Source organism: Macrobrachium rosenbergii, chromosome 13 (genome assembly GCF_040412425.1).
Source record: "Macrobrachium rosenbergii isolate ZJJX-2024 chromosome 13, ASM4041242v1, whole genome shotgun sequence".
Taxonomy (NCBI): Eukaryota; Metazoa; Arthropoda; class Malacostraca; order Decapoda; family Palaemonidae; genus Macrobrachium; species Macrobrachium rosenbergii.
In genome coordinates, this window is record NC_089753.1 from 38,348,913 (window position 1) to 38,368,838 (window position 19,926).

The 19,926-nt window shown below is 37.2% G+C and overlaps 1 protein-coding gene across 18 annotated transcripts in view; it reads right to left on the bottom strand.

Moving 5' to 3' along the window:
* Positions 1–19,926, bottom strand: part of LOC136845208 (rho family-interacting cell polarization regulator 2-like) — a 440,509-nt gene that overhangs the window by 367,811 nt on the left and 52,772 nt on the right. For 4 of the 18 annotated variants that reach the window (XM_067115264.1, XM_067115258.1, XM_067115276.1 and 1 more), the window contains exons 1-2: positions 12,679–12,715; positions 11,815–12,249 (exon numbers count right to left, since the gene is read on the bottom strand). The exons of 5 other annotated variants lie outside the window; for them this stretch is intronic. In XM_067115264.1, coding sequence (XP_066971365.1) covers positions 11,815–11,850 — 36 coding nt within the window. In that variant the 5' untranslated portion in view covers positions 11,851–12,249; positions 12,679–12,715. Of the gene's footprint in view, positions 1–11,814; positions 12,731–19,926 lie in introns of those variants that run through there. 9 more of the 18 variants (XM_067115272.1, XM_067115256.1, XM_067115261.1 and 6 more) reach the window with 5 other exon arrangements.

The window sequence follows — 19,926 nt, forward strand, 5'->3', positions numbered from 1 at the left end:
TCTGTTTCGAACTCAAACGCGCATGTGAAACGTGTACACAAACAGACACACACACATACATAAATACAATTGAATGTATGCATGTACGTACGTATTAACGTATGTGATTTTAATATTCATGCATTAAATGCTGAACGAATGTTAGATGAGCCCATTGAGGTGAAATCTTCCACAGACTAAGCCGGTCAATAAACCTATAACTGTATGTTCATCAGCAGTTATCTAACCCTTAACTTAGTGTGTCCTTCGCCTCTAACCTTCACAAACCCTTGACCTTCTAAAATTTGCTAGTTAGCTGACTGTGGTAGGCTGCAACCATGATGGAGAAGAACATGGGGGTGGCTACTTATACTAGAAAGCTAACAAACTGTATCTTCCCCCTCCAAGGCAAAACGGCAGAGAGAGAGAGAGAGAGAGAGAGAGAGAGAGAGAGAGAGAGAGAGAGAGAGAGAGAGAGAGAGCCAACATCAACGATAAAACCTCAGCACTACTTTTGACGCTTCGTAAATCTTGGCTTCCTTTCAAGTAGGTTAGATCACAAAGGTTCCATCAAAGGCCTGACTTTAACTTCCGTCCTACTGGCGAAGATGTTCTATTATGTGAGTTCTATCCCGTGAAGGGCGGGGGAAGTTAGCCTGCAGGACTGTGAAAGGCTCTTTTGGTAGTTAGTACCCCAAGTTCCGATGTGAGCGTAACTCTGAAGACCTTTGATGTAAAAAATATGTAGACTTAAGAAGAGATGACAGAGAAACATACATATTACATAAATACACACACACACACACACACACACACACACACACACACATATATATATATATATATATATATATATATATATATATATAAAGCCTATAACATTAGCCTATGCTTGCCTACTGAACACGTCTTATAGTTTATTTTCACGGCATGATAAATATCAAATGAATTTAGATTCAAAGAGTAACGTTGTACAGCCACAAATCCGAAAAAATTCCTATGCAAATCCAACAACAAACCATAATGACTACGGCGGCAGGCCTAGTCAAAACTGATCCTTCCAGAAAAATATAACAAGGTACAAGATTTGAATTATGGGCCTACGTAATGCTTCGTAACCTAGCAAATATGTGTAGAAGATGGGAACAGCTGTGTCAGTCGGTTTCATGAGTCCTCACTGCGATTCGCGACTCATCTAAACGGCTTCAATGTAAGAAACAGTTCATTAAAGTAGATGTTTTTTTAGCATTCGTACCTCTCTCGACCTATTTCCAGTAAGAGAGAAAAAGAAAAACGTAAGCGTACTTAATTTCCTTTAATCTGCATGTCAATAAGATCACAAAGCATAGTTCATAAAGAGGAAGAACACCGATTGATTTCGTTTTTGATTCACTCACTACAAGGTCAATCAAAACTCGTTTGGCGCAATGAGGATTGATAAGTGTAAGTGCACACACCCACAGTCCCACATCGAGCACACTGTACATGCCCACCAGGCACCTGAGGAGACGGAGAGAGGGTGTGGGAGGTGAATCATCGCGATTCCAAGCATTGGGTTGAGTCTAGGAGTCTAATTAGGAGGGCTTAAGGCACTGCGAAGTTTGCTGCAGTGAATAAAATACTTAGCATTAACATAATTTACTCATTAACATAATTTACTCTTCATACCTTCAGCATTGTTTATGCGTAGTTACATGACACTTTTCTTATTAGAAAGAAATATTTTCTAGTCGTCCTATGCACATGCATTCCAGATGAACATGCCAATGTTTGAGTAAAACACTCGAATCCAGCTAAGAAATAAAATCATTCACGAAGGACTGTGATCATTTCATTCAGGATTAACTTCGTATGAACTAACAGCAAGAGAAAAAATAAATAGTTATAAATTTAGTTCATGAAATTTATAAGGATTTTTTTTCTCCACACTAACTAACGGACCAGTCATCCAAACAGATCTACGTCTATTGTACTTTCCTCCACCTGACCAGCATTATCATTCGAAGCCCGCGACTGTTCTCAGAGTTCCTGAGCCGTGTCAACAAGCTAACCTCTGTCACTGTGCTATCTTACTAATGAGGTTACTTTAATGTATTTCACTTTCTTACTTGATCATTATCATCATAAATACCTTTGAATCTCATACCCCCATCTCTGAACACCACTATGCATTCCTCAAGACAATAAGCACCGTACTTGTGACCGTCTGAACCATTTTACTGAAGGTAGGCCTATCTTTGTGGAATCTGGTGGCGCCTACCTCAAGGGTCTCACTTCTCTACCTAAATCAGAAATACGTTTTCTATATATTAATTAAACAACACCTGTTGTAACTGACAGCACAGAATCGTAGCTACTTCCTAGTTCCAATGGCGTTCCACTGGATTCTACATAAAATGAATTTTTCAAATTCCTCTTCGCCCTTTACACTTTTCTCAGACAGTAAAAATTAGTTTTACTTAGGCCATGTGTATCTGATACATTTATTGGAGACTTTAATGCCAGCTAAGAGTGAAAAAAAACTTGTGTAGTTCACGACTTCCAAATACCACTTTCCACCGCTGCTACAAAGACTCTTAACTGTAACTCGTGATGGTATTTACATTTTATAACCCGGAAGCAAAGTTTAGGCGATGAATATACAAGCAAGGAATGACGTTCGTGTTCTTCAAGACATCGGTTATTCTAAAGTCTGTTAGCTTGAGCTTTCACTGTTATTATGTCATAAATAAAAAAGAAAACAGTTCAGGCGTAAAATGCCTCGTATTGTAACAGTAAGAATGAAGAATGTGATAACGGGATGCCAAAACTTCTACTTTTATTTTTCCGATTCACCTAGGTGAGCTGCACAGGACATCAAACTACTGGTTTTTCAATTAAACGCACTGTTAGTCGAATATGACCTAAATATGACCTATTTACAGTGAGAGAACTAGGAGCAGATAGTGCCCAGGAGTGACACCAATTTCTTTGGAATACCAGTCAACTGTTATTCACTGTTTAACCAGTATCCCTGTCATTTCTTTCACATTACTTAACCGAAGACGGGCAGGCCTGCCGAAATCAAGGTCGGCCATATCAAATGATCTACGAAACACATGACGGACCAAATCGATCCATTAAATCATTGCCAGAATGACATAGGCCTAATCCCAATCAATGTCCACCAGGCCAAATAACTAATAAACAAACACAGCTCATCCACAAACAAATAAACATACAAAAAAACAAAGACAAACACCTCACACAGAAATGAGACGTCAGTGTGGACAGACGTGATTGCGGCACTGACTTGAAAGCGATCACAGGAGCATGAATAAGGATGTCTAAGCCCTGAAGATTATGGGAAAGACCCAGAAGTCAGGCCAAGTAAGGGCAAGCAGGCCAAAGAGAGAGAGAGAGAGAGAGAGAGAGAGAGAGAGAGAGAGAGAGAGAGAGAGAGAGAGAGGAGTTTTTATGTACGCTTATATTTGACAAGAGGCAACGACCGGCTGACACAAGATTTGTGTTATATTTTTACTTTCTGGTGAAAAACAGAGAGAGAGAGAGAGAGAGAGAGAGAGAGAGAGAGAGAGAGAGAGAGAGTAAGCAAGCGTGAGTAAAGGCCTTGCTGGAGCGAGGGCATCGTTCGATAAAACCACCAACACAGAGTCCTGTGATGGAGAGTGTGGGGGAGGGAACGGGAGAGGGAGAGGGAACGGGAAGGAGAGAGTGAGTCATGCAGTTTTGTACTTATATTTTCTCCCTGCCTCTAAGGCAAGCCCTCAACTTTTGGCTGAAAAAAGGTAGGTCATGCGCATACATTTTTCCTATGTACCAAATCTGTGCATCCAATTCCAATTGCATATAGGGACAAAAATTCAACACTGTCAAAAGGAGGGGTCTCCAAAGGGTTCAGAGACCCAGCATGACAACATATTTGAACGGAATAGTGCTAGAGCGCAAGGCGTATAGTGCCACCATAGCCGACGTCACTCCCAGGGGTCACAGCGACGTGTCCTAGCACGCAATTGCAGAATTCCTCTTCTTTATTCTCCACAACTGCCTAAGACCGTCAGGCCTACCAACACTGTATACCAGCCACCTCGGTTATTTTAAGATTAGATCGCGTGCGTGGGTTGTCAGGGAACAGTCGTTTACATCTGTAGTAACTGCGTATGATTTTGCATATCTAGAACACACACACACACATACACACTGTTCAAACAAATTATATGTCGACGGCGTTTAATGTTTGTTGGTGGTTACCCATCTAAGCTAAGCTCGTCCTTGAATATTATGGGTACTTGTCTTCAAGATATACTAAATAGGCCAATAAGTATTAAAAGGACCATGCATATTTTGTATATTCCTATGAGTACTAAAATGAACATGAATATTTAGTTTTTACTACATAGGCTACACAGACAATTTTCGATCCTAACCCTGGATGTAACTCAAAATTAGTACAAAAGGCTGCAATACCCTCTCCCATAACCCAGTCACGTACAATGAAATCCGGCTGATCACGCGTAGTCACTTTGGGATGGCTTTATCCTATTACTTAACTGGATGACAGTCCAAATACCTATTGGATGGTCATGTTCTCTTAGCAAGTGGATGTTTTCGCTTGGGCCTATTTGATGATATTATCCATTAACTGATTAGTCGGCTATGTATGTCCTACACCCTATTGAATGGTTATGTGCTGATCACCTATTCGATGCGTGTTTTATGACCCACTGGATGGCTGCGCTCAAGGCCTTCTACCCTTATCAACTTTATCACAGACAATAACGTGCGATGTGTCTTTGTTTTGTAAACAGAGATGAATACTCCATCTACGAAAGAGATCCGCACGAGTAGGCCTAAGGATGTGGGGTAAGCTGGCTATATACAGTAAAAACAAACTTGAATAACTTACCGAATACAGGCAGTATATGTACACATATAAATAGACTAAGTAGGATATTGCAGTAAAGTACCACAGGATGTGATTTATTGTTATCATTGTGGTCACAACAATAGGAATACTAAACATGTGTCCGCTTGCGTGTCAGATAGAACGCACGAAACCTAGGGATGAACTATTTGCCTGATTATACAGTAAAGCATATTTTCCTAATCTTTATCATGTTTCTTTTTTTACGCATTTATTTATTTCCTTGCATATACATTACATCACTGCAATTACAATTAAATGTTCATTATATATGTGTGTGTGTGTGTGTATAGTTTTATTTAATGTTGATTGTTACCTATTTCGAGCACTTATGTACTAAATAAATAAATACATAAATAAGTATATCATCATCATCATCATCTCATCCAACGCCACGTGACGCAAGGGGCCTCTGTGAAATTCCACACCAAGGTCTTTTCTGGGCTCTATCTTCCACAAATCTCCACCTATCTCCATCCTCCCTTCTCACAGCTCTCATCCAAGTAGGTACACGTCTACCATCTCTTCTAGCACCTACAGGGCCCCGGCAGACGCTAATACGTACTATCCTCCCAAAAATAAATAAATAAACCTGATCTACGTAAGCTTATAAAACTATGTTAACGAGGCTTCCAATTAGAATACGAAAGATCTCGAGTAGGCTACGCTTCAGAGTGTAGCCTACGTATGACGTAACGAGAAAACATGAAATAAAGCACGGAAATAATTAAAAGGAGCCTGTATACCCTCCCCCCCCTTTTTTTATCCTCAATTCCTTACGTAACTGAAGACTGTCTGGTTTGATGTGCGCATGCTCATTCCAATTACTCCTACGACTTAGGTGTACACGAGTCTCACACATATTTGTATTTTTAGAACCTTCCTTGAAAACGAGAGAGAGAATGTTTACATAATTACGCAACTGACTTTTTATCGATGTTTAGAAATACCATTACGCTTTTTTCTTGTTTTCGTGTTTGTTACATCAGTCAGTCAGCCCATCTCTCTCTCTCTCTCTCCCCTAGTACCTGTTTTTTGTCCAAGATATAGTAATTCCAAGCATAAACATTTTTTTCTCACGCTCTCCCTCTCTCTCTTTAATACCTGTTTTTTGCTCAAGATATCTCAATTCCAAAATAAACATTTTTTCTTCATCCTCTCTCTCTCTCTCTCTCTCTCTCTCTCTCTCTCTCTCTCCCTTGCCTTATCACCAACCACTAGCGCTGCTGCAGATCCCTTTAATATCGAATTGCACTACTCCCCAACCTCTCAACTCCTATTCAGCCCTCCCCGGCCCCTACCTCTATCCGAGGGTGTCCCATTCCCCCTCCCAGGCCCCCTACCCCTTCCCCAAATGCTCCCACACACTTTCCCCTGCTCCTTCCCCAGCACCAGATTCAAGGCTAAAGGTCACCCATTGCCAACTCCTGCTACTCCTACGCCTCCTACCGCCTCTGCTTCCACTCCTATTATTCTTCCTCCTACTTATCTACTACTTATGCTTTCAATACTACTGATCCTATTACTCCTAATGCAACTACCCCTACGACTACTACTCCCTGTTGTTACACTCTTGCTACTCCTCCTCCAACTCCTACTTCTATGAAACCTACTCCAACTCTTGCTGCTCCCACTCCTATTATTCTCAAGGGCATAGGCTCTTCCTCCTTCTCCTGATGACAGGGCACATAGTCTACTCTATGACGTCATCCTGCCATTACTTTGGAAAAGATATTCTGATGATGGTCATTAAAACAACACACACATATATGTATGTATATACATATATATATATAAATTATGAGGAGGTCTTCTCTGCAAGTTTATCTACAAGGTTTTCGTAAAAGAGTCACGAGTTTAAGCTGAATGTCGCAGTGCCTGCTGTGTTATTTTTCTTTGAACCACCCCCTGTTTAGAGAAATTGCTTATACTGAAACACACATACACACACACACACACACACATATATATATATATATATATATATATATATATATATATATATATATATATATATTATATATATATGTAATATATATATATATATATATATATATATATATATATATATATATATATATATATATATATATATATATATATATATAATTTGGCGATGATAAGTTTGGTTATACTGACCTTTACATCGATCATGTAATGAGATCGCATGACTGAAGATGTTGATATTGAAAAATAATTACAGAAAAAGGCAATCTTCATCAACATCAATACAAAACTAACTAATATTCGACAATCCGGCGTTGTTAATTGCCGTACATCCAACGGTTCAGAAGGCCCCGTTCCATCACCATGTCGACACAGCAGAAAACCACCGCGCGAACCGCTTCTCTAAATCCCAAACCACCGTCACAACACACAAAAACGTCATAACACCTTCTTTGCCTGGGGGCATTAACATTACAGTGCCATCACAAAATCATCACAAAACGCCATATTAGACCAACATCTTATAACGAACAATTGGACGACAAAGAAACAAGTAAAAAATGCGCCAAAGTTTCTTCACCGCAATCGAGTTTTCTGTATAGCTTATAATCAAGGCCACCGAAAATAGATCTATTTTTCGGTGGTCTCGGTATAATGCTGTATGAGCCGCGGTCCATAAAACTTTAACCACTGCCGGGTGGTGGCCTGGCCTATATCGTTGCCAGACGCACGATCGTGGCTAGATTTAACCTTAAATGAAATAAAAACTACTGAGGCTAGAGGGCTGCAATTTGAAATGTTTGATGATTGGAGGGTGGATGATCAACACACCAATTTGCAGCCTTCTAGCCTTGGTAGTTTTTAAGATCTGAAGGCGGACATAAAAAGTGCGGACGAACCGAAAAAGCCGGCACAATAGTTTTCTTTTCAGAAAACTAAAAATAGGAACAAACTTGGACCATCATAATTGCAGTACCCTCACAATACCATCGCAAATCGTCACATTAGACGAGCATATCATGTAACGTAGAACTGGATATAGGGAAAAAAACTTAATCAAGAGTACAAAGCTTCCTTTTATCCAACGCTGTTATACGCAAGGTCGAACTGAGAGTAACGTTATACGCTGAGTAATTACGCCGAAACGCATATGATAAACAGACACACATGGTCTTTTAATGGGGGCTTCTTATTGAATGCTACGAGGTGGCTGGCTAAAATTCACGGGTAATACCGATATAAGGATAACGATCAAGAGCAAGCAGATGACTTAAATGGAGGCGAAAGCAGACGACGCGAATAAAAACAGAAGCAGATGTTTAGATGAAGCGGGAAGAAGAAGATTTAAATAAAATGGTAGCACACAACTCTGTTAAAAGTGAGAGAAGATGCAAATGAATAAGGTAGCGGTTACAATAATGAGGGAAGTAGACGAAGCTAATTTTTTTTTTTTTTTTTTAGAAATTATAGAAAATGTGACAGCAGATAACTCTGTTAAAAGAGGAAGCAGAAGATGCAAATGAATAAAGAAAGCAGAGGCTGCAATAATGAGGGAAGCAGACGAAGCTATAAAAAAGTTTTTAGAAATTAATCCCAACCAAAGGCTAAGGCTTCCTTGCTTCCTCGTGACAAATGTGTTTACGTAACTGTATGAATAATTAAGTCAGATATATGTTAAAAATAACCACGAAGTATTAAGGAAGTATAATGGTGTATGAAGAGAATATTCATAAAGAAAACATGCACGCACAAAAGCCTACACACACACACACACAAAAACACAGAGGTCTAGTAGGGTAGAAAAAATCTCGGTTTAGAAAAAGCGCTGAAGTACAGTATATACAAACAAAAATGGGTGTGGTCCATTTTATCAAAAAAGGAAATGTCTTTTAATTATTCTTGTACAGCAAAGACAAGGTTACATAGCAACAGCAATTGATTACAAAAATTATGTAATAATTTACAAATGACAAATACACACCCAAAATAGAGTTACAGGATCTCATCACCTTCTGAAGAGGGAGTTCGAGAGAATACTTGTAAGCAAGAAACAGAACAAAGAAAAATTATCATCTTCAAATAGACGATGTCAAAATATGCAAATAACAATACTTCATGTATGCAAAATGTTAGTCTAAAAATATACTCAACACAAAAGGAACGTTAAGGAAAATACATGTACTTATTTTCAATGGAAAACACTGAATAGGCCTAAAAGAAAGGCTGGGAAAAATTATGGTTTGAGTATCTCCGAAAAAAACACAACTACTACACACCAGAAAACTAGAATTCATTTTGACAATCAGAGGAAGCCTACAAAGAATTCTCGTCTACGATCAAATGAAGTGACTTGGATTCAAAAGGATCATCAACGTTATCATTTGCCGCAGAACAAGACCAGGCTACACCTACCTGAACACAAAGGCCGCCATCTTCAGATAACATGAAATGAACATTGCGATAAAACAAACATGAAACTTATCTTCAGTAATACGACAGCCATAAATGACTTACAAAGAGGACACTAATTTTTTTTTTTATGTAGACCCACAGTCAAAGAAATGCCGCACAAAAATCATGAAACAATTATCATCACTAGTACGATAATTAAGATACACCCAGATCCATTAACCCTCATGTTCCATAGCACGAAATTCATAATAGACCTGGGAATCAAGTTACTCCCTTTTTCGCTTCTTAAAAAAAAATAAAAAACTCAATTCTTCTGACATTTAATTTTGAATTCCTTCAGTACCACACAAATCGCCACAGACGAAAGCAATATATATTTCTTGTCTGCATGGAAACAAAAATCTAATCAGACAGAAGACAAAGATCCTGTTTTACTGCAAGGCAGAACAGTTACGACAGGCATCCAACCACCGCTATTTACAAAAGGTCAAAATTTGATCAACTCATGCCAGACATTGAAAGAAGCGGTAGGTGAAGCGCTGGAACGCAATTTATGTGTCAATCATTTAAGGAGAGGTAGTCCCACCTATCTTAGGTAGGTTTAACGCCAGAACAAAAACACCCATTCCCTCACAACCAAATAAGTAAGTAAAATAAAATAAAATAAAATAATATAACAGATATATGTGGAGGAAAATCAAAATTGCTCAAAAACCAAAATTTCGAAATGTGATGTCTACGGGAATATAACATACTTTTTCAGATTTCATCCACTATGATTCCCATGGCAGAATCACTATAACAAAAATAAAAAATAAACAAACACCACGTAGAGACCCAAAACTGTTATTCTAATTCAACCATAAAATAAATATGACAAATCTATTCCTCAAACTTTCGTCGTTTAATTAACAAAATCAAACCCGTCTAGAACTTTCAACGATATTGTATTTGTTTATATGGTAAAATTTGTCGATACAAAGTACTTTAAACTTTCACGGTTAATTCTGTATATACAAATACTATGAACAAAGGTCTTGTACTTTTTTTGAAAAGCGAATTCTATAATCTAATTATGAAAAAAGAGACAGGCGTATTTGTTCAGAAATAATTATATTACTGAAGAAAAACCTATTAAAGAAATCTATACATTACACACGAGAGAGAGAGAGAGAGAGAGAGAGAGAGAGAGAGAGAGAGAGAGAGAGAGAGAGAGAATTAAATACGCATCAACGTTGATTTTACATTCTAACGAACCTCTTGAAAAAACATGCAAACATTACGTTCATTGCGGCGGCGATATCACCTCCAACAAAGCATTGTTGTGGTTACCGGGCTCCATCCGTCGTAATAATTATCACTGGTTATTAAGAGATTGTATAAGATTCCCAGAGAGTGATAATCTCATCCATTGTTTGTGTTTCATGAGGGCAAATCCTGCCTTATCTGTCGGGGCCATGTCATGTACTCCAGGGAGCATAATTTAGATGAAATTAATGGTTACGTTACAGTAGGCCTACGAGGCTGTGCTAGTTATGCGAGATAAATAACAAAGGTTTGGCAATTCCCCACGCAGCTGTGAAAAAACACAGGCGGCATTTTTTCCATTTATTTTTTCCTCCTGGATTTAGGCCTATACTTGATTAGGCATGAATCAGGTGCTGTTTTTTCACATAATCATAATAAAGCTTTGGGTAACGACAGTTCCTGATGGCTCATAACTCTAGGTAGATTAGAATGACTTGGGTTATAAAAAATCAAGAAAATGGTGAAAACGTAGTTTTTATGTACGCCCAGGAAAATTCTGCCGAATCTTATATTTCGCCACAATCCTAAATATTACGTATAGGCCTAACCGCGACTTCTCTCACGGTAATAAATCCCATGCGTATTTAATTAGGTGGCTACTCCTTCCTGCAACAATACGAAGAACTATGGGCTACTGCATTATCTAAATAGACGAAATACGAAAAAGAAAAATCTTTCGTTTCTTCTGTTCCAATATCTAGGTTTAGGTAAGTGGCTGCTCATAACACCTGAACATTCTTTTTAGGCCTACAATGAAAAATCCATTTCTTTATTTTGTTATCATGTATTCAGAGGCACCTGCATGCGTAGACGTAATTAAGCGGCTATTTCTTATTGCCCATAATTACGATTCGGTCTTGGATATGTGTATTTAAAATAAATTAGGGTACTGAACAATTACACACATTAATTTCAAGTGAAGAAAATGCTATTCATGCCTTCGATTTCATCATCTTGTATTCAGATTTAGGCCTACGCCTACCTGTGAGAGGGAGTGACCACTTCTAAAAACAATGGTGCAAGGGCCTTAGACTGCTTTCAAAAAGGGGACAATGTGAACTCATATTTGGGCCTTCCTCAGAGTAAAGAGTCTACTTATTATAACAACGATAATGCATAAGCCTAATCTTTCCTACTGTTCAAAGAAAGGTGGGAAATGTGAAAAATCACTGAACCAGGCTTTGGTTATACCAAAGAAAATGTCACTCTCTTGATTCCTGTTTTTACTTTCAAACTGTTAGGCCTACCTGTGAGTGGGCGTGACTGAGGTGGCTGCTCCTCATGGTGGGTAGGTCTTCTTCCTCGTGGGCGTCGTCTTCAGCAAGGAGGGTTGAGGCGAGGCATGAGTTGGTTGGGGTAGGGGAGGAGGAGGAGGAGGGAGGGGATGATGGGGCGGAATTCTCCACTTTGGCGGAGTAGTGTCTTCTTTATTGAAGGGGGTACGTCTCGGGGGACTTTATAGCACTTTTCCGGGGGCACTTAGCACTTAAATCCACTTGGGCCAATCCACAAGGGCGATCATTGCATTCAGGTAAATGGGGAAGGCGGAGACAAGTCTCTGTAATCCTGGGATTCAAATGGATTCTTCCCACTCTCCTAATTCTAATTGTTAAAGCTTGTTTTTATCACTGTGGTGGAGTGACCGACAATAATTTCTGTTTCTCGTAATTTCATCGAACCATCTAAAATGGAAGCAAAATTACGATGAGAAAAATAAGATACAGTAAAATTTTAAAATATATCAGAATCTACGTTGTTACACAAACCGTAGGCTGATGCGTTAGGCGGATAAAATCAAATATGTCGTAAACGTTCCATTGTATATTCAAAAGTTTCACTCAATCTTTCTTCAGCGCGTAAATGAGACGACTAAATAAAAACAATTTACATCACAACAATGCAACAAAAACCCGGAGTCTGATATAGCACGAAGTTTAGCGCCAAATTGGCTAAATGTCTCCCAAACTGCACAATTGACACATGCGCAAGTACAGAGTCACCAGGGCAGAAGGAACCCAGCTGTGCGTTTCGGTCGTTGATCAGTATTGACAAATTCCACCATCGAAAGCGAAAAAATATATGTGGCAAAGAAATGCGACTGCGGCAGAGACAGTTCAACCCTTTCTAGTCACTCGTCTAACAATCACTGTTTACATCGTGAGGATCGTCCGTCGTGCGAGCCGCCCGCTACACACTCACACACGTGCTGATTCGATCGTTGCCAACACTCGCTGCCTAATTATTCATTTATACCACGGTTTCATTCACTTCCTCAAGACCGTGCACATTCCGGGACGTTGCAAGGCTGCAGGACGTGCAAGAATCTTGCGTTATGTTGTTCTGTTTTGTACCTATATGCCTGTATTATTCGGTGGTAATTGGGTTGAATTTAAAGACTAATTGTGAACTTCAGCAGCAATTCTGAGGGAACAGCCAATCGTGGCACCCTCCTCTCGCCGTCATTTCGGACCCGGACGCCAATGTTTCAACGTCTTTTCAAATAGGGACCAATTGCACTCGAATTACTTTACAGTGATTCTGGGAATTACCTTCAGAAGAAGCATTAGATCTCTAAGAGTCTTTTCAGGTTTGTGATCTCCAGGTGATGTAGAATATAGTGCTCTTATTTTTCTGATACTGGGATCGGCACATTTTTTATAATTGATTTCCTGAAATTTAGATTACGATAATTATTCCAGATAAGAACTATTTGATTATATTTATAAATATTAACATTATACGAATGTTATATAGAGGCGTACTGCAAGTCATTCTACAAAATGTAATATGCCTTCTTATGTATTTTTTTCACACATTCATTTCCCTAGTTAACTCACTTCAGTTTTTTGTGGCCGAAGTTTTTCCTTTACATTTCTATACTTCGTTTTGTGAATTATATTACCTTGCTTAGTTTTTATTTCTGTATATATATTTACTTGCATATATGTCTTTAAAACAGGTTAGTTTGTTTTATTTTGTTTTCTTTTCTTTTCTTTTCAGTACCGTCGTTTTCTTGGCCAATCTTTTATACGTTATATTTCTTAAGATATGGTTTGTAGTACAATTTTAGCTGAAAACAAAATGTATTTTTTATAGCATTCTTTTCGGGGCGATAGGGACAGCGGTTAGAACCTCAGACACTACATTAGAAGCCCGTTGTACTTCTGTTGAACAAAGCACTGAATAAGCTATCTAGGAATTAGTCGACTGGAGTGGTTCGTAACTGTGGTGGGAAAGGAGCATGTTCGGGCTAGCAACCTCATCCAAATATATATATACAGAGTGTATATATATATATATATATATATATATATATATATATATATATATATATGTGTGTGTGTGTGTGTGTATGTATATACTGTGTATATTGTGTTCTTACTAAGATGAAATTGGTATCTTTCATTTGCATTTTTCCAGTATTTTAGAATTTCTAGAAGAAAAAAAAAAAACAGAAAATAAAACATTAATTTCCACATTTCTGATTTAACTTCCTCCGTAGATTTTTCAACTAATAATCCGACAGAGGAAAAGAAGATGAAATATGAAAACAAATTACAAATTCTGAAATTGCTAAAATAAAAAAGTCATAAATTCGTGTTGCTAAAGAAAACGAAAGAAAATGCGATTTCGAAATGCACATTCTACGATTACAAATTCAAGTTATCGGGAAAATAATTTATAAAAAATGTAAAGATTAGACATATATAATTCATAAAAATGTAAAAATCTCACACATATATAGTTTATAAAAATGAGAAAAATCTGACGTACCGGAAGGAAAAGAAGAAAAAATATAAAAGATAAAACGCAAATTCTAAAAATCACCCTGCTGCAGTAAAACGTTGGAAAAATACAGAAAATAAAATACAAAATATGCCATTACTAAAACTCGGGAAAAGAAGACATTTTCAAACTATAAATATGACTTACTCTGAAATATAGAAGAAAAAGCATAAAATCGAAATGCAAATGCCAAAATTTTTCTTTTCATCCCCTCCCAAAAAAAACTCTGTTTATGAAAGGGGAAAACGATCGAAAAATCCGACTGCCGTTGCTAAAAAAAAAAAAAAAAGATTGAATATTCCACTGCCTTATTTTCATTTCGCATCCGGCGTGAGCTTACGAATATTGGTCATTTTAGTCCCATAAATAAAAATCAACAAAACGTGAGTAAAGAAAAAGGAGAAAACTGAAAGAGTGGTGGGAAAAATAACAAAAATGTGAAAAGCGGCAAAAAAATTGGGGAAAATTAGCAAAAATTTTAAAAAACACAAAATAGTGGGAAAAAATAGCAGAAATGTGGGATAAACAGAAAAATGTAGGGAAAAATAGCAAAAATAAAAAAAGCATAAAAAAGGTATGGAAATATAGCAAAAATGTAGAATACGGCAAACTGCTCCGGGGGGAAAGCTAGTATTGGGGGTGAATTCCCTTTCTCGGAGTGCATGTAAATTTCATCCTTCCGAGCGAAACGCTAAAATCTCCCCTTCGCCAAATTGCCTGCGCGGCGGAAAATTCTTGTCATTGCAAGCAAACATGATGAAAATTTGGAGGCGTTCTTTACAGTTGTTTTCGTATTTGTAATCCAGGGGGGAGAAGGGTATTGTGAAAATACATGTGTGTCTTTGTGCACGTGTGTGTGAGTGTGCAGATATATCAAAATTATGGGCGTGCTGACATCCAAAACCGAACAAGGAAAAATGTAAAAATTACCAGTCAATATTTAACTAATATTTATTTATTTATCATTTTATTCCCCCAACAATGTATTTCAGATTATATGGAACAGGCATATTATGTGCTTTGTAAATTACAAGTAAACTGCATTGTGCCCTTTAAATTACAAGTAAACAGCAGAAACATTAAAACTTCGATGGTGTCATCAGTTGATTATTGACGTAACGCTTCACTGAACGTAGGTCAAGTACATAATGACCTGATTACGTCATAACCTTCTTCACATCTATGGATATATACATATATATATATATATATATATATATATATATATATATATATATATTTATATATATATATATATATATATATATATATATATATATATATATATATATACATACATTCATGTCCCGGTAGGTTAGTTGTGCCGTCAGTGCACCTTACGCGGTGCACTGTAGGCACTACTTAACGCTCTTTGCAGCGTCCCTTCGGCCCCTAGGTGCAACCCCTTTCATTCCTTTTACTATACCTCTATTCATATTCTCTTTCTTCTATCTTACTTTCCACCCTCTCTTTACAATTGTTTCAACATTATTTTCAGCACTGAATGACCTCACAGGTCCCAGTGCTTGACCGATGGCCTAAATTTTATATTCAATTCAAGCATTTACAATCATGCATAGATTCATGAATGTTATTAGGTGAGGATTTTTATCAATTACATCTATATTATATCAGTGACAATAAATGAATATCATATCAGCAGATAATTTACTTTCGGCAGTGCTGACCATTGCATTTATGACGCTAGTTTTTAATGACATTATTTCATTCCAAAACAAACCCCACAGACTGTTTATATTAATATTATATTAACTGTATTATCATATATTATATTAATAGTATATTAATATTATTACTTGATTATATATGCGTGAGAGAGAGTGTGTCTGTGTATGAGAGAGAGAGAGAGAGAGAGAGAGAGAGAGAGAGAGAGAGAGAGAGAGAGAGAGAGCTCAGGCCTAAAGAAAAATTCCAACGGGAAGTGAAAAATCTTATTTTCACCTACTTCCAACAGTGTTGCCACAATCTAGCAATCAAGCACATTCCTCAGTGTTGCCAAGTAAACGTATATCGTAATTCTTTCTTTACCCTAAAAAATTTTTTTTCTCCCAAGACATTACTGAAAATCCCATAACAGTTTCAAGTGACATTTTCTAAACTAATGACAATCATTGGATTGCCAACACTGAGCAAGGAAACGATATTTTACAATAATTCCTTACCTAATTACTGCGTCATTGCGCTAATTGGACGCAAATATTATTTTCTAATAGAAAAATTAATTAAAGGATGGTCACTTGATTACGCCAGACTCATTAAGGGATACAATAAAATTCGCTTAATTGAATTCATGAGAAGCATTGCTTGTTCAAATTACTGTTATCGTTGCTATCGTAATTACTATCAGTATGCGTTACCTTGCTCAATATTATATATATATATATATATATATATATATATATATATATATATATATATATATATATATATATATGTACATATACATGTTTATATATATAAGGTATATATACATATATATATATATATATATATATATATATATATATATATATATATATATATATATATATATATATACATATATATACACACATGCATGTATGTGTGTATATATATATTATATATATATATATATATATATATATATATATATATATATATATATATATATATATATATATATATATATATATATATATATATATCACAAAAATATCTTAATAAACAGCGAAAATGACCAGCCAGCCAAAAATTGAATTAAAAGAGTCCCCGACAGCGTTAAAGAAAACGGGCCAAAGGAAAGTAAATCCACGATAAAACTTGCCTTCATTCTGCCATATCAGAAAACGGAGTCCCGTTTTCTGAACTCATTAAAAAATCAAATAAAATTCGCCGGGCAGAAGAGCTAACTAACTGACCGGATGAAAGATTAAACCAAACGAGGCTTCATCGAGAAACGCAGCGAATCCGGTCGGCAAAAAAAAAAAAAAAAAAAAAAAAACAAGCAAAAGATACGCCGAATTTTCTTCGCCGCAATCGAGTTTCTGTACAACTTATAATCAAGGCCACCGAAAATAGATCTATCTTTCGGTGGCCTCGGAAAAATGCTGCATGAGCCGCGGCCTATGAAACGTTAGCCACGAACCGGTGGTGGCCTATCCTATATCATTGCCAGACGCACTATTTTGGCTAACTTTAACCTTGAATAAAATAAAAAAACTACTGAAGCTAGAGGACTGCAATTTGATATGCATGACGTTTGGGGGGTGGATGATCAACACACCAATTAGCAGCCCTCTAGCCTCAGTAGTTTTTAAGATCTGAGGGCGGACAGAAAAAGTGCGGACGGAGAAAAGTGCGGACAGATAAAGCGCTGTGAGGACGGACAGACAAAGCCGGCACAATAGTTTTCTTTAGCAGAAAACTAAAAAGAACAAAGCAGCAATGAGTCGCTGGGCCATCTGTCGTCTCTCTTGGATTTCTTGTGAACTGTCCGCGTTTGCGGTTTTGATATGACGTATCGTCTCTTGACGAAACAGTTAGGTCGTTTTTTATTTATTTATGATTTTTTTATTCAGTGGCCGACGGCTTGGCATCCGAATTTCCTTACGGAGTAACAAGGGTTTGAAGGAAACAAAGTAAAAAGCAAGATAAGGCTTAATCACGATTATTATTATTATTATTATTATTATTATTATTATTATTATTATTATTATTATTATTATTAATTATTATTATTATTATTATTATTATTATTATTATTATTATTATTATTAAGAACCATTTAATTGTAAATAGTCTTCATGAAAAAGAGAGCTTATACGTTGAAAACAAAAGAAAACAGAATGAAGAAAATAACCAATAAATAAAGGAAATAGACAAATAGTTAATCATTTTCAAGCAAGCACAGCAGAAGTCTGGAAAAGTAAGGCAGTGATGCAAGGAGAGCTCAAGCGGTGATACAGCTCTTTTAAGCCTCTGAACATCGATATTAGTAATTAATGACAGTAATTAATCACATCAAGACATTAGTTTCATCATTCAGAGTTAGAGGAATTTATTTCTGGTGTTAGAAATTCATTTCTACCTATAATGTGGTTCGGATTCCACAATACGTAACCAATTGGTTCTTAGCCACGTAAAATAAGTCTAATCCTTCGGGCCAGCCCTCTCTAGGAGAGCTGTTAATCAGCTCAGCTCAGTGGTCTGGTAAAACTAAGGTATACTTAACTAGTAAAAGAAACGGAAGAATTTTGGTACTGGGCAACGTGGATACTGCAAGACAAGTAGCACGCACAGGTTCTTAGATCACGGGCCTATGGTCACAACTGGATGTTTTCTGGTGTCGCTGAAGCAAGCTTCAAACCCATCCCTTGAAGGATATCGATAATCATGGTACAAAGGAGCATGAAGAAAATTCCGAAGCTCGGCCGCAAAGGAAGGGAAACAGTCATGGAATATGAATTGCAGTAGAACAAAATATCAGTAAAACAAAAGGTGAAATCATTTCCCCCAGTAAGTCAGTTCCAAGAGAGAGAGAGAGAGAGAGAGTACTTGGCATCCAAAGTTATTTGTACATACTATATGTTTTTCCTAACAGAGAGAGAGAGAGAGAGAGAGAGAGAGAGAGAGAGAGAGAGAGAGAGAGAGGGTACTTAGCATCTAAAGTTATTTGTATATATTATATGTTGCTCCTAACAGGTAGAGAGAGAGAAAGGAGAGAGAGTTCTTGGCAGCTAAAGTTATTTGTATTATTATATATGTTGCTCCTAACAGGTAGAGAGAGAGAGAGTACTTGGCAGCTAAAGTTATTTGTATATATTATATATGTTGCTCCTAACAGGTAGAGAGAGAGAGAGAGAGAGAGAGAGAGAGAGAGAGAGAGAGAGAGAGAGAGAGAGAGAGAGAGAGAGTACTTGGCAGCTAAAGTTATTTGAATATATCATATGTTGCTCCTAACAGGTACAGAGAGAGAGAGAGAGAGAGAGTACTTAGCATGTAAAGTTATATGTATATACAGTATGTTGTTCCTAACAGAGAGAGAGAGAGAGAGAGAGAGAGAGAGAGAGAGAGAGAGAGAGAGAGAGAGAGAGAGAGAGAGAGAGAGTTCTTGACATATACAGTTATTTGTATATATTATGTGTTCCTAACAGAGAGAGAGAGAGAGAGAGAGAGAGAGAGAGAGAGAGAGAGAGAGAGAGAGAGAGAGAGAGAGAGAGAGTACTTAGCCTCTAAAGTTATTTGTGTATATATGTCGTTCCTAACAGGGAGAGAGGGAGAGTACTTGGCAGCTAAAGTTATTTGTATAGGCCTATATCATATGTTCTTCCTAACAGGTAGTAGAGAGAGAGAGAGAGAGAGAGAGAGAGAGAGAGAGAGAAACCCAAAATCAACGTTACTTATAAATAAATAGGGCCCGGTCCCAATTTATAGATCTCGGACATGGTCCAATAATCATAATTCAATCTGGTCAGCTGTCACCATGATTTCTTAAACCCGTGTTCTCTGGATGGCTGGATTCATCGACTGCTTTATGGGGCTTCTTCTGTATTTATAGGATGATATTATTATCACGTACTACTTGTTTCCTT